Here is an 18,002-nt window from a genome sequence, read left to right on the forward strand (position 1 = left end):
CCCGCGTCCTCGGCGCGCTCCAGAGACGTGCGCGTTTCCAGTCAGTCGGACCGCGGAGAGGGTCCCGGAAGGCGCTGCGGGTATCGCCGCGTTTCATGCGAGTCCTCTCGGATCCTGCTCGCACCGGCGCCGCCGCCTCTCCGGAGCCTCTCGGACGTCTTTTGGCCCCATGCGCGGCTCGGAGCGTTCCCACCGCCGCGCGTGCGTTTCCCCGTCGCCTTTGTCTGACATGAGACGGGATTAGGACCTCCGCTCCGGGTAGAAGAGGCTAATTTAGGCTGCAGCCGAACTTTTGCTGTCCGGCAGGGATGTCTTCGGCTCGGGTGGATTACATCGCGCCCTGGTGGACCTACTGGCTCCACAATTTCCCTCACGTCAACTTGAGGTTTCAGCCGGTTGATAACAGCTTCCTGCCTGAGGAGGAGAACTACCAGCAGGTCGGTGGGGGGTGGGGGGGGGGGCAGAGACGGGGTCGTCAAACCTCTGGTCTCAGATTCTGTTCATCATTGCGCCCTGAACTAAAGTCACGTGGCTCGATGCCAGAAATGTCCCCGCGAGGGGGGTTGTTCCAACATTGGCCCCGTGTTTGTTGTTTCTGTAGCGGATCCGGAAGAGAGGTGGGTTCAGGCAGGGACCAGGACTCCAGAGTTGTGATTGACCTGGATCCACTAGTGGGATCCACTGCTGGGATCCAGAGCTGGGACCTCCGGTTAGTCCACTCAGACCCTTAAGGCCCCCCGGGGCCCCTGAGCAGGAGTCCAGATGGTGACAAGAACTAGAGCAGCAGAAATAAATGGTGCGGATCTACGGGGCGTAACCGTGGCAACGGCGATGCCGAGCGACACGTTTTGACCTCCAGCTCCCGCCTCTTCTACGTCACCTGTGGAGACGTCTCACCTGCAGACGTGGACTTCCTGTCCACCCTCCGCCTCCACTTCCTCACAGTCGGAATATTAGCGGGACGTTTTCCCACCGCCGCAGTTTAATTAGCATTTTATCTGATCCGCTCCTGCGCCGGGAGGCTAAACCGCCGCCGCGGCTAATGGATTAGCTGTGGTTGGACACAAGTGGCTCGTTATGGCGGAGGATCTGAAATGAGCCTCGTCCCCTCTGGACCGACCTCTGCGGCGGCGGCGCGTCTTTAACGGCGCCGGCTCGCTGGAGCACGCCGGTCCACACGGACCCCCTCACGGGCTCCGGGTCGGCGTGCGCTGGAATGCGAGGGGTTGCAGTTTTTCCAAGCCTCCTCTGTCCTCGGCTCACGTCCCTGCTGGTACTTTTCTGGGCCCGGGAATGTCAGCGGGATCACCTGACCACTTCTCTAATTCCTTTACGCCGACAATACGCGAGTGTTCGTCTCTCGCTGGCGTTCACGTTTTTGGGAGAATGAGCCGCTAAGTGGTAGCGGAGCGGCGCTGGTTAGCTTCCAACCGTCCTCTCGCTGAGACAAGGACGCCCTGGCGAGGAGGCCCCACATGTTCCCGACGTGCTCCCCGGTTGCCGTGGAGACCACCCATTCCGCTGCTCCCAGCGTCGGGGGGCCCGAGGCTAACGTCCGAGGAAGCCCGGCCCGGAACAGGACGGGGTCCGGGACCGCGTGGGCGTGCACGTCCTGAGCCCACGTGTCTGCGTCATGTGTGGGTCAGCAGGTCCGGCTCCATCTGACTTCCCCTCTCACTTCCTGTTGCTGCCAAACCTGGAATCTGCTGCCGCTGGTTAAGTTTTAACCCGTTTACAGATTTACTCACTGTGGCATAAAAAAAAAAACGGGTTTTATAGGAGCAAACGTGTTCTGCTGGCGTTACCGGAGGGTTCTGGGTACCCGTGGACCCGGCTGCTCCTTTAGGGCGCCCCTCCAGCGGAGAGACGCCCCCCCCCCCCCCCCCCCCTCGGTCCTTCACCCTGATTAGTCTCGTGTGTGCTGGAGCCCGTCATTAGCATGGGGCTAATCGCTCTATTGGCTGGATGTTCCACGCACTGATGCACACTCGGACCCCCCCCCCCCCCCCCCGTCTCTTTCACTGAAGCGGTGGGGGTGGGTTTCCTTTGTCTCAGGGGCGTAGCGTCAAACCCGTGAACCCTCCACACCCCCCAGGGGAAGGATCCCGGTCCAGGCTGCACGAGTGTCCCAGTTAGCTCGAGAGAAGCAGTGAGACGAGTCCCAAACCAGGCGCCCCCCCCCCCCGCGTCCCCCCCCCCCCCCCGCCTCATGCATAAAACACGGGTCGCATTACTCAGTCGTAATGGTCGCCCAGCCGAGCGCACTCTGCCGGAAAGAGTCAGGATCTCCGGGGGCGACGACCCGAGCCGGGGAGCGGGTCGGATATTATCACCAGGAAAACCTTCAGCAGACAAAACTGCTTAGCCCGGTCGCTAACTAGCGCCGTCTCATCAGTGGCTTCGCAGGGGTCACGTGACCCCGAGGTCAGCTGGTCGTGAGGTCACGTGACCCTTTTGTCATTAGCAACGGCAACGATGTTTTGGGGCTTTTCTGCATCTCCGCTAGCTTGACGTTCCAGAAGTTCGTTGTTGGGATCCAACATCTTGGAACGCTCCTTGACTGGGAACGCCCGCACTTCCTGTCTGTCTCCACAGGCCCTGATGTTCCTGGGCTGCGTGGCGGCCGCCGGCCTGGGCCTCAACCTGCTGGGCCTCGCCGTCTACCTGAGCTGCCTGTGCTGCTGCCGCAGAGACGAGGAGGACCAGAGCAAGAAGGCGGGCTCCTGCTGCGTCACCTGGTCGGCCGTGGCCGCCGCCCTCCTCACCTGGTGAGACGCCGCCGCCTCTCCTCCGCGTCCGCCTGGAACCGCGGCTCCGAAACCAAAACAAACCTACAAAACTGTTTTTTCTTTCGTTCCAACTTCCTGCTGCAGTTTCTACAATTTAACCTCAATGTTGAAGAAGAAGAAACAGATGATGAGCAGCCAGTATATAACCAGTATATAACCAGTGGGACCAGTATATAACCAGTATAAGGCATCAAACTGCTCCGATACATCGTTAATGGGCATCGAACTGCTCCGATACATCGTTAAATGGGCACCGAACTGCTCCGATACATCGTTAAATGGGCATCGAACTGCTCCGATACATCGTTAAATGTCATCGAACTGCTCCGATACCTCGTTAAATGGGCATCGAACTGCTCCAATACACCGTTAAATGTCATCGAAATGCTCCGATAGATCGTTAAATGTCATCGAACTGCTCCGATACATCGTTAAATGGGCATCGAACTGTTCCGATACCTCGTTAAATGGTTCGTGGGGTTTGTTTAGGCTCCAGGGCCTCGTCAGTCCTGATCCCAGCCGTTAGCTTAGCTCCCCCTGGTCCTCACGTTCCAGCCTCTCAGCCGTCTGCTGGTGTGTGAGGCCCCGCAAGACCAGCAGAAACCTTCCTGTCCCTCAGAAATGACATCACAGTAATAAGAGCGCTAGTGGTGTTGCTAGCGCCCCTGCTAGTGCCTCTGCTAACACCCGTGGTAGCGCCCCTGCTAGTGCCTCTGCTAACACCGTGGTAGCGCCCCTGCTAGCATCGGCTACCGACCTCGTGCTGTGTTTACAGAGACCAAAGTCTGAAGCAGCAGTTGCGTAACTGGGCAGAAGTTGCACGTCAGCGAGATGTTGCGTCCCCACGGGGCAGTTAATTGAATTCTGTGGCTGGGGGGGAGGGTGTGTGTGTGTGTGTGTGTGTGTGTGTGTGTGTGTGTGTGTGTGTGTGTGTGTTGTGTGTGTGTGTGTGGTGGGGGGGTCTCCCAGTCATGTGAGATGTTTTAGATGCCACTTTTTTATTGAATCACGCCTGGAGCCTCGTAGAACAGCTCTTTTCAGGAGAGCCTGAATGGGCTCATGTTCCGTAGCCTCCGTATGCTAACGATGCTAATTATTTACGTGCCCTCTCTACTCGGGGGTGGGCCATCACCCGCCAGGCCCGTTTGGGTTTAGGGAGTCGAGAATCCGCAGCCGAGTCATCTTCATCAGCCATTTCTTCTTCTTCTTCATCCTCAAATGCTCCCCAGGCGCTAGCTCATTAGCATAAAGCTCAGTAACAGAGCCGTTGTCCATCATTAGCGCGAGGTCAGAGGTCATCAGCAGCATGAGGTCCGAGTGTGTCCCTCTCAGACCTGCTGGAAGGACAGAATGGACAGACAGGACAGGAAGGACAGACAGGGCAGGAAGGACAGACAGGCAGGAAGGACAGACAGGACAGAAGGACAGACAGGGCAGGAAGGACAGACAGGACAGAATGGACAGACAGGACAGGAAGGACAGACAGGGCAGGAAGGACAGACAGGACAGAATGGACAGACAGGACAGGAAGGACAGACAGGGCAGGAAGGACAGACAGGACAGGAAGGACAGACAGGACAGAATGGACAGACAGGACAGTGAGGTGTTTTGGGGTTAATGAAGCTCCATTCCAGCTTTAATGAGATTAGAAAACAACGCTGATGTCGGATCATCGGAGCCTAATGTTGCTCTGATCCTAATCCGGAACATGCGGAGCGCCGCTGGAAGTGATGCTCTGCTCCTCCTGGCTGTCTGACCTTTGACCTCTTCTCTCCAGTTTGTTGAACCAAAGAACCAAAAAGGTATCAGTGAGGTTGGGCGACAGCCACATTTAGCCGTTAGCTTAGCGAACATAAGCTTGAAACGTGTCGCTTGTGTTCAAATGTAATTGCTGTTAACGATAGCCGATGCTAGCGTTAGCCGATGCTAGCGTTAGCCGAGACGTTGCCGTCCCCTTCCAGACGCCTCATCGGGCCCCAGGCTAGCACCGCCGCGGGGGCGGAGCTACCTGCTGCTCGTGTTGGCGCTCTTTGGTTGCCGTCCGCCGCAGCCGTCGTGTCGCTAATTGGGCGTTTAACAACTGTTCTCATCTCCCCCTCAGCATCGCCGTGGGCGTGGGTTTCTATGGCAACAGCGAGGCTAATGACGGCGTGTACCAGTTGACCTACTCCTTCTACAACGCCAACCACACACTGGGTGGAGTGGACAGCCTGGTAGGTAAACCGCGGCCGTATAGGCAGGCTAATGCTAGCATGCTAGCTGCCGGTTGCTGAGTCACCTCAGCCCCAATAAAAGGCTCCTGCTGACTCAGCAGATTTGGCGCCCCGTCGGGGATTCTGGGATTTGCGTCCTGATCTGTGTCGGCATCGGACGGCAGCGGTCCGATGAAAACGCGCGGATTAGCCTAATCCGAGATTAGCGACGACGGAGCGTAAGATTCCACCTGAGCGAAGACTTTCACGAGTCGACGGGATTCACGTTAGCGGCGATTAGCGGCCGATCTGAAACCGTGACGGACTGTTTATTTATAGGCTGTTGATGGAGCCGAGCTCTTGGCGGCGCCCACGCCGCCGCCGCCACTGAAGAGCGGGGATTACGTGTCCATCTGTGATGATGCAGATTAATGCGGCGGGATGCGAGCCACTTAGCGCCTCCGCGGGCCTGCCAGGCACGGGTAAGGAGGCCGCGCTCACATGCTAACGCGGGGCTCTGCGTCGCTGCCTGACTGACGCGCTATAAATATTTAAATCTGGGAGCGAGTGCGAGAGGACACCAGTGGGGATTATTCTCCCAGGCGCGGTAATGCTAGCATGGACGCGTTAGCCTATCAGGAAACAGGAAGTGCATCCAAGTCGTGCCGTCAGCTCGCTGCCCCCCCGGACTGTTAACAAGTCCTGGCACAAAGAGCCCAGTGTTCCCACAGTCCACCCCCCGAACCAACCGTGAGCCGGGGGCGGGGCTAGCTGATGGGGGAGGGTGTCTGATTGGCCTCGGGGGCCGTTCAGGGGGGCCAAACGGCCCCCCCCTGAAAGGGAAGGGACAATCCTCATCGTTCCCAGAGTGGATGTGAAGCGTCTGTGGGTGGATGAGCTGAGAAACTGAGCCCGAAGCGGCTGAAATGCTCGATGGCGCCCGTTGTGACCACGCGGACCCGGCGGGTCGGCGGAGGGTTCCAGGTTACGGTCCAAACAGCACTCCTGCGCGTGGCGTTGGTTCACCAGCAGCGGCGTGCACAGGCGAAACACGGGGAACAAGAGTATTTATATTTAATGAGGCGCCCCACCCCCTCCCTGCTCTGCCCCTCCCCCTCCCTGCTCCGCCCCTCCCCCCCGCTCTGCCCCTCCCCCTCCCTGCTCCGCCCCTCCCCCTCCCCCGCAGATATGCCAGGTTGATGCTAGTTTGAAGCTACTTTGAAGCTCAGTTTGATGCTAGTTTGAAGCTAGTTTGAAGCTCAGTTTGATGCTAGTTTGAAGCTCAGTTTGATGCTAGTTTGAAGATCAGTTTGAAGCTCAGTTTAAAGCTCAGTTTGAAGCTCAGTTTGATGCTAGTTTGAAGCTAGTTTGAAGCTCAGTTTGAAGCTCAGTTTGATGCTAGTTTGAAGCTCTGTTTGATGCTAGTGTGAAGCTAGTTTGATGCTAGTTTGCCCAACAAGCCACCAGTTTCTGTCCTGAAGCATCAGGAAAGTCCGAATGTCTCTGACCCGTCGTCTCCAGCGGAACCTCTCCGCCTCCACAATCTTAGTATTCCATCCTTCTCCCGCGGTCCCTCCCTCCCTCACCTTTGACCTTTGACCTGTGGGGAGGAGGGGGCCGCCCTCTCAGTTAGAGCATGAAAATCTCTGCTCTCTGTTGAACGAACAACAAGAATTCAGAACACTTGAGACCCACTAAGATTCAACCACTAATCCCTCGGCTAACGCATGCTAAGTGTTCATGCTAGCTACGTCCCCACCATCTTTGACCATTTGAGGGGAACTCAATCATCAACACTCACGCCTGGCCCCGCCCCCTTCTCTCCGTCACCCCAGGTGAGCGGCACCATGGGCAGCATGAGGAGCGGCCTGCACCTGCACCTGGCCCGGCTGGACGAGATCTTCGCCACGCGGGGCGACTACGTGCAGACGCTGAGGTTCATGCAGCAGATGGCCGACAACGTGATCAAGCAGCTGCTGGGTCTCCCGGACTGGGCGGAGGCCGAGATGGACCTGGCGTCCGTCGCCGACCACACGGCCAACATCGAGTACTACAGGTGAGGCGCAGGCGCAGGTGCGTCCAGCTGTTGAGACCAGGCTAATTACCACGCGTCGCCCAGGCGTCTCCGGGACTTTCCAGACATATTTTGTCTTCGGCTTTAGCGACATTAGCATGCTAATGAGACCTCCTACTGACCCGTGAACACCAGCTAGCTGAAATGTAACGTGCTGCTAGCGTGCAGGAGCTCTGAGTCCAGCCAGTCTGGGTATTTTTAGCATTTCTGCCTCACACGTGCACATCTGGAGCAGCACAACGCAGGCTTCTGCGCGTGCTCTTCCATTATGAATGTTCCCATCCCGCCGCGCTGCTTCCTGAGCGCTAATTAAGCCGCGGACGCGACGGCGGCGGCGCCGAGCAGCGCCCTTGTGCGGGACCCGTGCGCACGCGTGTTCACACCGTGCATGTGCAGGCGCCGCACGTGACTGCTGGTGCGACTGATTAGCAGCATTAGCTCGGGTTGGATGCGTGCCGCTGGCGGCTGCCGCTAACGGAGGCTAGTTTGAAGCTCAGTTTGAAGCTCAGGAGGCTAACGGAGGCGTCCTGGAGCCCAGGGAACGGGTCTTGACGTGTCCTGGTTCTGTCTGTCCCTGCAGGTGGCTCTCCTACCTGCTGCTCCTCATCGTGGACCTGATCATCTGCCTGCTGGCCTGTCTGGGCCTGGCCAAACAGTCCCGCTGGCTGCTGACCACGTGAGTCCGACGGGCCCCTGGTGGACCAGCTTCAGTTACCGGGTCTCTTAGCGAGCGGCGTTAGCATGCTGCGCTAGCTGGCTGGCTTCCTTTTCCCGTGGGAATTTGCCGGAGACTTTAGCGGCTGGCGTGAGACCTCATCCCTGTGCAAACACCAGTCCTGTTGTCCCGGTGCCAGCGGCGGGATGAGCGCGCTCCCAGTACTCCCAGTATTCCCAGTACTCCCAGTTCAGCCGCTCAGAGATGAAGCGTCCTGTGTCACCTGTGTCTTTCCAGCTGTCTCTGGCATCAGCGGCAGAGATCCACCTGATTCCGTCTCCCCACTCGGAAGCGTTTATTTTTATGCTGAAAAGCGCCGAGACCTCCGGCCAGGCCTCGCTCCCCCGGCCCAGTAGGCTCTGTCTCACTGAATCAGCCAGTCAGGAGAAGAGCTGCTCCGATCCTGCCCTACTAACCACACACACACACACACTCACACACACCACACTCACACTCACACACGCACACACACACACATGCACACACACACACACACACACACACACACTCACACACCCGCACCACACCCACATGCACACACACACACACACCACACACACACTCTCACACACACACACTCACACACACACACACTCACACACCACACACAAACACACACCCCCACTCACACACCCCACTCACACACCCACACCTCATACACACACTCACACACACACCCACACACTCACCACACACCTCACACACACCCCCTCACCACCCACCCCCACTCACACACACACCCTCACACCCCACCCACTCACCCCTCACCTCACACACACACACACACCCACCTCACCCACCCACACCCCTCACATTCACACCCACCACACACTCCCCACCCACCACCCACACTCCCACACCACTCCCCTCACCACACCACTCCTCACACCACCACACCTCACCACACACACACTCACTCACACACACACACACTCACTCACACACACCACACACTCACACACACACACTCACACACCCCCAAGTCATGCCCTGGTTAGCGTGGGGGTGGATTGAGTCCACAGTGGATTAGCCTTCTGACCTGCTAGCATTAGCGTGTGCTAGCAGGCACGACTCTTCCAGCCGGAACGTTCAGGAAGCGGCTCTGCAGAACCTGAAGGTGTTCGAGTGATTCTGGAGGTTCTGGTTCTGGTGCTCAGACAGGGTGAGAGGGTTAGCGCCGTGTTAGCATGTGCTGCTAACGCAGGTTTACAGTGACTCTTTAATGTGACTCCCTCATCTGATGTGAGAGAGCAAAATGTCCCCAAAGGAGCATCAACAACAGCACCCTCCTGTCCACCCTCCTGTCCACCCTCCTGTCCACCCTCCTCCACCCCCGCTGTCCACCCTGCTGTCCACCCTGCTGTCCACCCTCCTGTCCACCCTCCTGTCCACCCTGCTGTCCATCCTCCTGTCCACCCTGCTGTCCACCCTCCTGTCCACCCTGTTGTCCACCCTCCTGTCCACCCCGCTGTCCACCCTGCTGTCCACCCTGCTGTCCACCTCCTGTCCACCCTCCTGTCCACCCTCCTGTCCACCCTGCTGTCCATCCTCCTGTCCATCCTCCTGTCCACCCTCCTGTCCACCCTGCTGTCCATCCTGCTGTCCACCCTGCTGTCCACCCTGCTGTCCACCCTGCTGTCCACCCTCCTGTCCACCCTCCTGTCCACCCTGCTGTCCATCCTCCTGTCCATCCTCCTGTCCACCCTCCTGTCCATCCTCCTGTCCACCCTCCTGTCCACCCTGCTGTCCACCCTCCTGTCCACCCTGCTGTCCACCCTCTTGTCCCCCTTGCTGTCCACCCTCCTGTCCACCTTGCTGTCCACCCTCCTGTCCACCCTCCTGTCCACCCTCCTGTCCACCCTGCTGTCCACCCTCCTGTCCACCCTCCTGTCCCCCTTGCTGTCCACCCTGCTGTCCACCCTCCTGTCCACCCTCCTGTCCACCTTGCTGTCCACCCTCCTGTCCACCCTCCTGTCCACCCTCCTGTCCACCCTGCTGTCCACCCTCCTGTCCACCCTCCTGTCCCCCTTGCTGTCCACCTTGCTGTCCATCCTCCTGTCCACCCTCCTGTCCACCCTGCTGTCCACCCTGTTGTCCACCCTCCTGTCCACCCTCCTGTCCACCCTCCTGTCCACCCTGCTGTCCACCCTGCTGTCCACCCTCCTGTCCACCCTCCTGTCCACCCTGCTGTCCACTGATTTGAGCCTTTGAGGTTCCACAACTGAACCTGAATCAGGATCCATCTTCCACAGAGCAGGAGCAGAACTTGGTCCTGGCTGTGGGACATCTGAGGACATGTTGTCCTCCTGCTCGTTTGGCTTCACGCTGCTCGATGTGAAAGACGGAGCTGATGTTGCTCCTCTCACCACTTTTGTCCCGGCTCCGTGAAGCTCCGCCCCTCCTCCTTTTCCACAGCGGAGGAGGACGTGTCCTCGGCCTGGACGTCTGTCCCTCAGTTTATCCCCCAGAAAACAAACATCCAACCAAAACCCCTTTGAAAACTTCCTAAAAAAGTACTTTTCTCCCTCCCTTCAGGAAAGGACTCGCTGAAAATTTCCCCAGCGTTCCGAAATGTCCCGTTTTTATCAGAGCAGCGTCTGTGGGAATGATTGATTCCACAGACGCTGCCTTGGTAACGGGGGAGGGAGGGTTGACCTCTGACCTGCCAGTGAGGTCACTCCTTGAAACACTTCCTTCCACCACAGCTGCTCTGCTTCCAGGATTGTGATCCACGAAGATCCCAGGATCTTCCCGACAGGATCCCTCTGGAGGAAACACCCATGTGGTTGGGATTTTCCCCGGAATTCCCCTTTTTTCCTCTTTCCTCCCTCACAATCGTCTCGTTTGTCGGCAGCGTTTCTGTTGAAGCGGTTGAAGGGAAACCAGCTAACGATGCGAAGTTAGCCGCTAACTTTACAGCAAACGTACGACAGCGTCATTCCCAGGGCGACGCTGTTGCCATGGAGACGTGTGACACCTGTTGTTTCCTCTGCAGGATGATGGTGTTCGGGGTGCTGACGCTGGTCCTGAGCTGGGCCTCACTGGGAGCTGACCTGGCCATCGCCGTGGTGAGTCCATTTAGCCTCTCTCCCCCAGTATAACCAGTCCATTTAGCCTCCCTCCCCCAGTATAACCAGTCCATTTAGCCTCCCTCCCCCAGTATAACCAGTCCATTTAGCCTCCCTCCCCCAGTATAACCAGTCCATTTAGCCTCCCTCCCACTATAACCAGTCCATTTAGCCTCCCTCCCCCAGTATAACCAGTCTATTTAGCCTCCCTCCCACTATAACCAGTCCATTTAGCCTCCCTCCCACTATAACCAGTCCATTTAGCCTCCCTCCCCAGTCTATTTAGCCTCCCTCCCACTATAACCAGTCTATTTAGCCTCCCTCCCACTATAACCAGTCCATTTAGCCTCCTCCCCAGTATAACCAGTCCATTTAGCCTCCCTCCCCAGTCTATTTAGCCTCCCTCCCACTATAACCAATCCATTTAGCCTCCCTCCCCAGTCTATTTAGCCTCCCTCCCACTATAACCAGTCCATTTAGCCTCCCTCCCCCAGTATAACCAGTCCACGTAGCATTTAGCATCAGTAACATCTTTGTTTAGGAGCATTTCCGTCAGATTTCTTTCCTATAGAGGCTCCTTTAGAGGCTCCTATAGAGGCTCCTATAGAGGCTCCTTTAGAGGCTCCTTTAGAGGCTCCTATAGAGGCTCCTTTAGAGGCTCCTTTAGAGGCTCCTATAGAGGCTCCTATAGAGGCTCCTTTAGAGGCTCCTATAGAGGCTCCTATAGAGGCTCCTATAGAGGCTCCTATAGAGGCTCCTTTAGAGGCTCCTTTAGAGGCTCCTTTAGAGGCTCCTATAGAGGCTCCTATAGAGGCTCCTATAGAGGCTCCTTTAGAGGCTCCTATAGAGGCTCCTATAGAGGCTCCTATAGAGGCTTCTTTAGAGGCTCCTTTAGAGGCTCCTATAGAGGCTCCTTTAGAGGCTCCTATAGAGGCTCCTTTAGAGGCTCCTTTAGAGGCTCCTATAGAGGCTCCTATAGAGGCTCCTTTAGAGGCTCCTTTAGAGGCTCCTTTAGAGGCTCCTATAGAGGCTCCTATAGAGGCTCCTTTAGAGGCTCCTTTAGAGGCTCCTATAGAGGCTTTTTGAGGCTCCTTCAGATTAGTTGTTGATGTTCTGACTCCAGGGTGAAGAGGACAGCGAACATGTAGAGATCTACGTTAGGAGATAATGGGGGGGGGGGTTAATCTGCAGTTGTCATCGTTTCCCCTCCACCAGGCTAATGTGAGCTTCACGCTCAGTTGACGGACCTCTTTGTGCTGCTCTTTGATGCAGAGGGAGGCTTGATGTGTTGGTGTTTTTCTGTTTTTAATCCAAAAAACCCTGTAGAAGATTCACTTGAACCTCAGGATGAGAGGAACAGAGCAGGAGACGCTGCTCCTGGATGAGTCCTCATGTTGTTTTCTGAGCAGGAAGCCTTTGATCTTAAAACCGACTATAATTACTGGCTGCTTTTGAAATGATCTATTTTTATCTGCAGTCGCAAACAACTGCCCCCAGTGGACGCCCGGCAATACTGCGCGTAAGAAAGCAGGGCAAGTGGTTGGGGCTCTTTTGGGCTCTCGGAGCCTGGGAGAACCACACGGCTCCTCAGAACCTTGGTGCTCAGATGATCAGGTGTTGAAGTCTTTGATGTTTGGACTGTGGACGGGAAACTGGAGCACCTGCAGGGGCAGTTGTGAGGGGTAATAAGGGCCTTGGTTCCTGACGGGTGCTGAACGGTTGTTTTCACCCCAGGAACCAGCGCAGCTCGCTGGGGGGCGTCCGAGCTCAGGTTTGGCCAGAGAATTCGGCTCGTTAGCATAACTCCCAGTCTGGGGGGGCGGAGCTCTGCAGGGCGTGGGGGGGCGTGTCTTGTCCCAGGGGGCGTTTGACCTTCACACATCTGCGGGTTTCTTACCTGCACCGAAGGTGAAAGATCGTTTCTTAGCGGCGTTTCCCCCTAAAATGAACTCCAGCCGCTCTGATCCTCACTCACCTCTCCTTGGTTTCAGGGCACCAGCGACTTCTGCGTGGCCCCCGACAGGTTCCTCCTGAGCCAGACCAAAGGCGTCATCGGCACCGGTGAGGCTCGGCGCCGCGGCGGCAGCACTTCCTGCCAGCACACCCCCCCCCCCCCTCCCCACTCACCTTGTGTCTCTCTGATTTCTGCAGATATTCTTCATTATTATCTTTTCTGCAACCAGAGCCTCTCCAACCCCTTCCAGCAGGTAGGACCCCGCCCCCATCCCACTCTGCCCCGCCCCCATCCTGCTCTACCCCGCCCCATCCCGCTCTGCCCCGCCCCCACCCTGCTCTACCCTGCCCCATCCCGCTCTGCCCCGCCCCCATCCGATCTACCCCGCCCCCATCCCACTCTGCCCCGCCCCCATCCAGATCTATCCCGCCCCCATCACGCTCTGCCCCGCCCCCATCCCGCTCTGCCCCACCTCCACCCTGCTCTACCCCATCCCGCTCTGCCCCGCCCATATCCCGCTCTGCCCCGCCCCCATCCCGCTCTGCCCCCCCCTTAATGACGCTAAACAGCTAATGAATGTACCTTTAATTTGATCTTCTTTCCGCGTGGATCTCGTGATCCTCTCTGAAACGGCCAAACGTCGGATCTGTTCTCCTTTGGGGGGGGGTTCTTTGATTTTTGCCTTTTTTTGCTGAGTTATTGCTCATCGCTGCTGACGAGCCGACAGTCGGAGGACCTGAGGAGGGTCGGACGTGAGCGTGCACGGCCTCGTGCGCTCTCTCCTCTCCTCTCTCCATCCTTTTGCTCCGGGCAACCCTCCTGCCCCTTTTCTTCCAATCTCTTTCTATCAGCGTCAGCGTCTGGCCCCCCCCCGCTGTCCTCCTCCATCCGTCTCCCCTGTCCCAGTTTATTCCGGCCCAGAACGTCGTCCCCATCACAACGAAGGCGCTGGTCTGACTTCAGAGTCGCCGCGTTGGGAGTTTACGTGCGCTCGTTCCTCCGCTCCCCATGGGGGAGAACCGTCTTTAGACTTTAGAGGGGTTTTTTGTTTCAGCAGAAGTGGCTGATTTATTCATTTGAGAATCCGAATCTTAAAAAATGAGGAGGAATCACGTGATCACCCGCACGGGTGGTTGTGGAGGCTCACTTCGCCCCCTGCTGGCGGGAGGGCGTCACTACAGGGGAGCTCCAGGAGTTGTTATAATGAAGCAGATACTTTACTGATGAACAACGAGCTTCAGATCCTGCCTGTGTGCATCGCTCTGCTCTGTCACTCCTTGTTTGCAGCCTTTAACCATCTTCCAGAGGTCCCTGACCACCATGCAGATCCAGATCCAGGGCCTCCTGCAGTTCGCTGTGCCGCTGTTTCCCACTGCCGAGGTATCACACAGGCAGGAAACCAGTGTCGGACGCGAGCGATTGGGTTTTTTGACGAGCGTTTGTGTCCGCAGAGGGACCTTCTGGGCGTGCAGCACCTGCTGAACTCCTCAGAGGCCAGTCTGCACCAGCTGACCGCCCTGCTGGACTGCAGGGGGCTGAATAAGGTCGGTTTGTTCTGTGTTCTGTTTGGTGTCAGGGCAGCAGAACTGGGTCAACGGGAGGGAAGTTAAACTGGGAGGCGAGAAGGCAACTGTGCGCCGACTAATGTGCTGTATAATGAGTTCCCTGCACACCGGCGCTCCCAGCCGCGCCTCTCTTCATGAATAATGCCGGACTCGTCGGCCCGTGGCAGCAAATTCCAGCTTGTGCCTCTCGACATTGTGCTGTGTTTTGTGCGTGACCCCTCCAGGACTACCTGGACGCCATGGTGGGGGTGTGCTACGATGGCGTGGAGGGAACGCTGTACCTCTGCCTCTTCTCGTCCCTGGCAGCCTGTGCCTTCACTGTCATGCTGTGTGCCATTCCCCGGGCCTGGAGACAAATTGCCTGCAAGTGAGTCCCCCCCCCCCCCCAGCTGTTGCGCAACAACCCAAGACTTTGGGATGTAAAGGTGGTTGTTTGTGCTGGTGGGAAAGCTTCAGCGGGCGGGTTTCCTGCCTCACGTGCGCTGTTGCACCTCTGCAGGGAACGGGATTACGACGACATCGACGAGGAGGATCCGTTCAACCCCCGGGCCAGGAGGGTGGGCCCCCAGAACCCCAACCTCACCAACATGCACAGCTTCTGCAGCTACAGCAGCAGCATGGGCAGCCAGAGCAGCCTCCACCCGCCCGCGCCGGCTGTCTCCGCCGCCCCCGTGTCCGACTACACGTGAGCCAATCGGAGCAAAGCCTGTTTACATTCGCCGCGTTCCCGCCGCCGTCTGAATCGGGTCTTTCCTTCGTCCCCAGGAACCAGAATGCTCTGTTCGGGGGAACTCCGAGGTTCGAGAACGTGCCTCTGATTGGACGAGGCTCTCCTCCCCCGTCGGTGCGTTGGGCCCCGCAGGACAAGTCCCTCCTATGATGTTATTTTTCTTTGAGCTAGCAAACAGACTTGGGCTCTAAAGCCCAGCAGAATCTATGAATAACAGATGATCTTAGTTCTTTTCTGGTTCTATACTGGCGCCGCTCAGATTCTCACCCACATCTGATCAAATTTCTTTAGCTCCTTTATCTTCTTGAGGCCCCGAACGCTGATTTGTAGCAGCAGAGGAAGGAGAGGAGAAGTAATATCATTAATAATTGACCGTGGACACGACATCATTTAGCTTCCCTCAGGCTATTTTCCCAGGAGGGAGTCACAGCGGTCGTGAGACTCCGACACACGTTTCTCGTTGGCTGGAGAGCAGGACTCCTGTTAATCTGCATGACAGGGATAAATATAGAAACACAGAGGGATTAAATATAGATGGTGTACAAGAGTACGATGGCACGCTGAATTAAATCCTTCCTGCTGCTCTCTGGCGCTCACGCTGGGTGTGATGACACGGAAATACCAGCTAATTTCTGAACAACTGTCTTTTATTAGCCATGCAACAAATACCAGGTTGCTCAGTAAACATTCTTTAATTCTTTTCCATTGATCTTGAGCTGAATGTTCTATTTCTGCCTTTTCATAACAATTAGCAGCAACTGTTTAATTGACATTTTTCCTCCAGGCTACAACTGTTAACCCAATGCAGCAGTCTGCAGCTAACTGCATGTTTTATTTATTTTTTTGTTTGTTTGTCATATCTGTGTTTGTTTGTTTTTCTGTATCTTTCATTTTAATATCTTTTTTTAACCAACTCCTGAAGATATACTCTCAGCAGTATAGAAGCCGAGTAAGTCTTTTGAACTTTTCCCAGGACACATTTCCTGGTTTTCTTCCTTTCCCCCTCATTTGCATCTCGTAACCTCTGACCTTTCCGTCACAACCCCTGGATCGGGTTCCTGTGCAGTCCTTCTTTCACAGCATGGTTTTGAACTCACAACCTTCTGTCGCCGCTGCAGAAAGTCTGTGAGGGTAAATCGCCCCCTGGTGGTCACAGTGTAGTACTTCAGCTATTGTGCATGCAGTTCTTTTATTTCATTCAAGTTTTCCAATCTAAAGTCTTCCAGTATCAGACCTTCTCCAGCCCTGACAGATCTGTTATTGATCACAGAGATCTGAGAGGTGTAGGTTTAAGAAAGTTGTGGATCAATGAATAACACTGAGCGTGCTGTTTGACCCAGACTGCAGTAGCAACATGTTCCAGTAGAGTCATTAGAATCCTCCTAGCCCCCCATGCATCATCACCCCCCTCCCTCCCTCTGTCCTGCTGATTTGTACCAAACGTAAATGCTAAAAGCAAATAAACGTGACAAGTCTAAGCCCAGGATTTTCCAAAGCTTTTAAAATATTTTCCGCGGTTAACTGTTGATGTCGGATTAGTTTATTCACCAAAGATATTCAAGAAACGAACCAAAAATAAATACATTTAGCATTTTTCTCCTGTGGATCTTTGACACAAAATGCTCACAATTGCCTGCAAATGATCAGAAAACGCTGACTGCACAGAGCGACTGTGGACCCGATTCCTCCAAACCCTCGGGCCACGCCCACAGAAACACCTGGTAACCCACGGTAACCTCTGGTGCTTATCTCTGCTCCACAGTACTCCCCGACCATGAGGGCCACCTACCTGTCCATGACCGAAGAGCAGAGAAGACAGACGGGAAACGACTTCCAAGCCTAGAATTCTTCACCTCTCTGAGGGAAACGGCATCTCTCTCACACACACACACACACACACACACACACACACACACACACGATGACTCTCAGCCTAACAAGGACTGCAGCCTGTGCAGTAGATGTCAAACTGTTTCTCTCATTATTGATTAATCCGATTTTTTCTGTCAGGATTAACCTGCTGGATATTTGAGCAGCAGCGGAGGGTGCGCTCGTCAGTGCACGGCAGCTCAACCACGTGTTTTCTTCTCACCTTCGAGACACTTGAAATGTCTTTAAATCCATTCCGGTCTCCTGAGAGAGCAACAGATGCATCTGTATTCAGCGGGGGGTGATTTGTGGAGGATATATTTGGTGGTACGCAGCAGGAGACACTGCTGAGGTCTAATTTATTGACCTTCACACACACACACACACACACACACACGTTTCCAGACATCTTTAAAGTGAGACTATATATACAGCCGATGTGTGTGTTGTACAATTAAAGCCGACTAGTCTCTTCTGGGCTGGGTTCATTTGTGCCATTTTTATATATTTTTTCTAGGTGTTTTCACATAGGTTTTCTTTTGTATTTGTTTTTCATTAACATGTGTCTAAATTCACCTGTCAAGTGTTGCCCTAACCATGATTAATGAATAACGTACGGTTTTGTAAGGAAAGAAAATTGAATTCAGCATGCTACGTTGTACAGGCAGCAGAAGTGGTGCTCTATTTTATGTGCGACCTTAAACATTAGGGTCTTAATGTCAGTTAAATAAAGCAGTTTTCAGTAAAATGTGTCCCTTTCTAAAATCCCTCTAACCCTCTGAAACCCTTGCACATCCAAGTCTGTGTGAATTCAAATGCCAGCCATGAACACAGCTGTTTACGTGAATGTAGTTACAATATCGGTCACATTAAATACCTTTGTTTATTTATGACACATAAGACAGTGTTCTGGTAACACAAAAATGACTTTATGATTGCAAAACGGGTAATTATTTAGTTCATTTTATTGAAAAAGCAGAAGTAGTTAAGCAGGTGTATTAAACCACCCAGTATTTAAGCAGCAATAGCTTAATAGCTTATATGGT

General features: G+C 55.2%; 1 protein-coding gene across 3 annotated transcripts; it reads left to right on the plus strand.

The window, feature by feature from the left end:
- Window positions 1-5: 5 nt before the first annotated feature.
- Window positions 6-17,704, plus strand: ttyh2 (tweety family member 2). Of its 3 annotated transcripts, none has more exons than XM_057031175.1 (15): window positions 6-437; window positions 2,596-2,768; window positions 4,891-5,002; window positions 6,817-7,037; window positions 7,636-7,731; window positions 10,766-10,838; window positions 12,830-12,899; window positions 12,990-13,045; window positions 14,080-14,172; window positions 14,244-14,336; window positions 14,582-14,724; window positions 14,857-15,042; window positions 15,123-15,201; window positions 16,010-16,036; window positions 16,850-17,704. In XM_057031175.1, exons 1-15 carry the CDS (start codon window positions 309-311, stop codon window positions 16,928-16,930), a joined length of 1,632 nt encoding a protein of 543 aa, XP_056887155.1. In that variant the 5' UTR covers window positions 6-308; the 3' UTR covers window positions 16,931-17,704. The 3 variants fall into 3 exon arrangements, with proteins under 3 accessions (XP_056887155.1, XP_056887164.1, XP_056887167.1); XM_057031187.1 differs by lacking the exon at window positions 6-437 and adding an exon at window positions 1,330-1,715; XM_057031184.1 differs by lacking the exon at window positions 16,010-16,036 and having other exon boundaries at window positions 11-437.
- Window positions 17,705-18,002: the final 298 nt, after the last annotated feature.

The sequence above is a fragment of the Takifugu flavidus genome, chromosome 1, assembly GCF_003711565.1.
Source record: "Takifugu flavidus isolate HTHZ2018 chromosome 1, ASM371156v2, whole genome shotgun sequence".
NCBI classification, from domain to species: domain Eukaryota; kingdom Metazoa; phylum Chordata; class Actinopteri; order Tetraodontiformes; family Tetraodontidae; genus Takifugu; species Takifugu flavidus.

Coding starts and splice junctions, on each gene's coding strand:
- ttyh2 (XM_057031175.1), top strand. CDS start 309: ATGTCTTCGGCTCGGGTGGATTACATCGCGCCCTGGTGGACCTACTGG. Junction 438..2,595: donor AGGAGGAGAACTACCAGCAG/GTCGGTGGGGGG, acceptor CTGTCTCCACAG/GCCCTGATGTTCCTGGGCTG. Junction 7,732..10,765: donor TCCCGCTGGCTGCTGACCAC/GTGAGTCCGACG, acceptor TTTCCTCTGCAG/GATGATGGTGTTCGGGGTGC.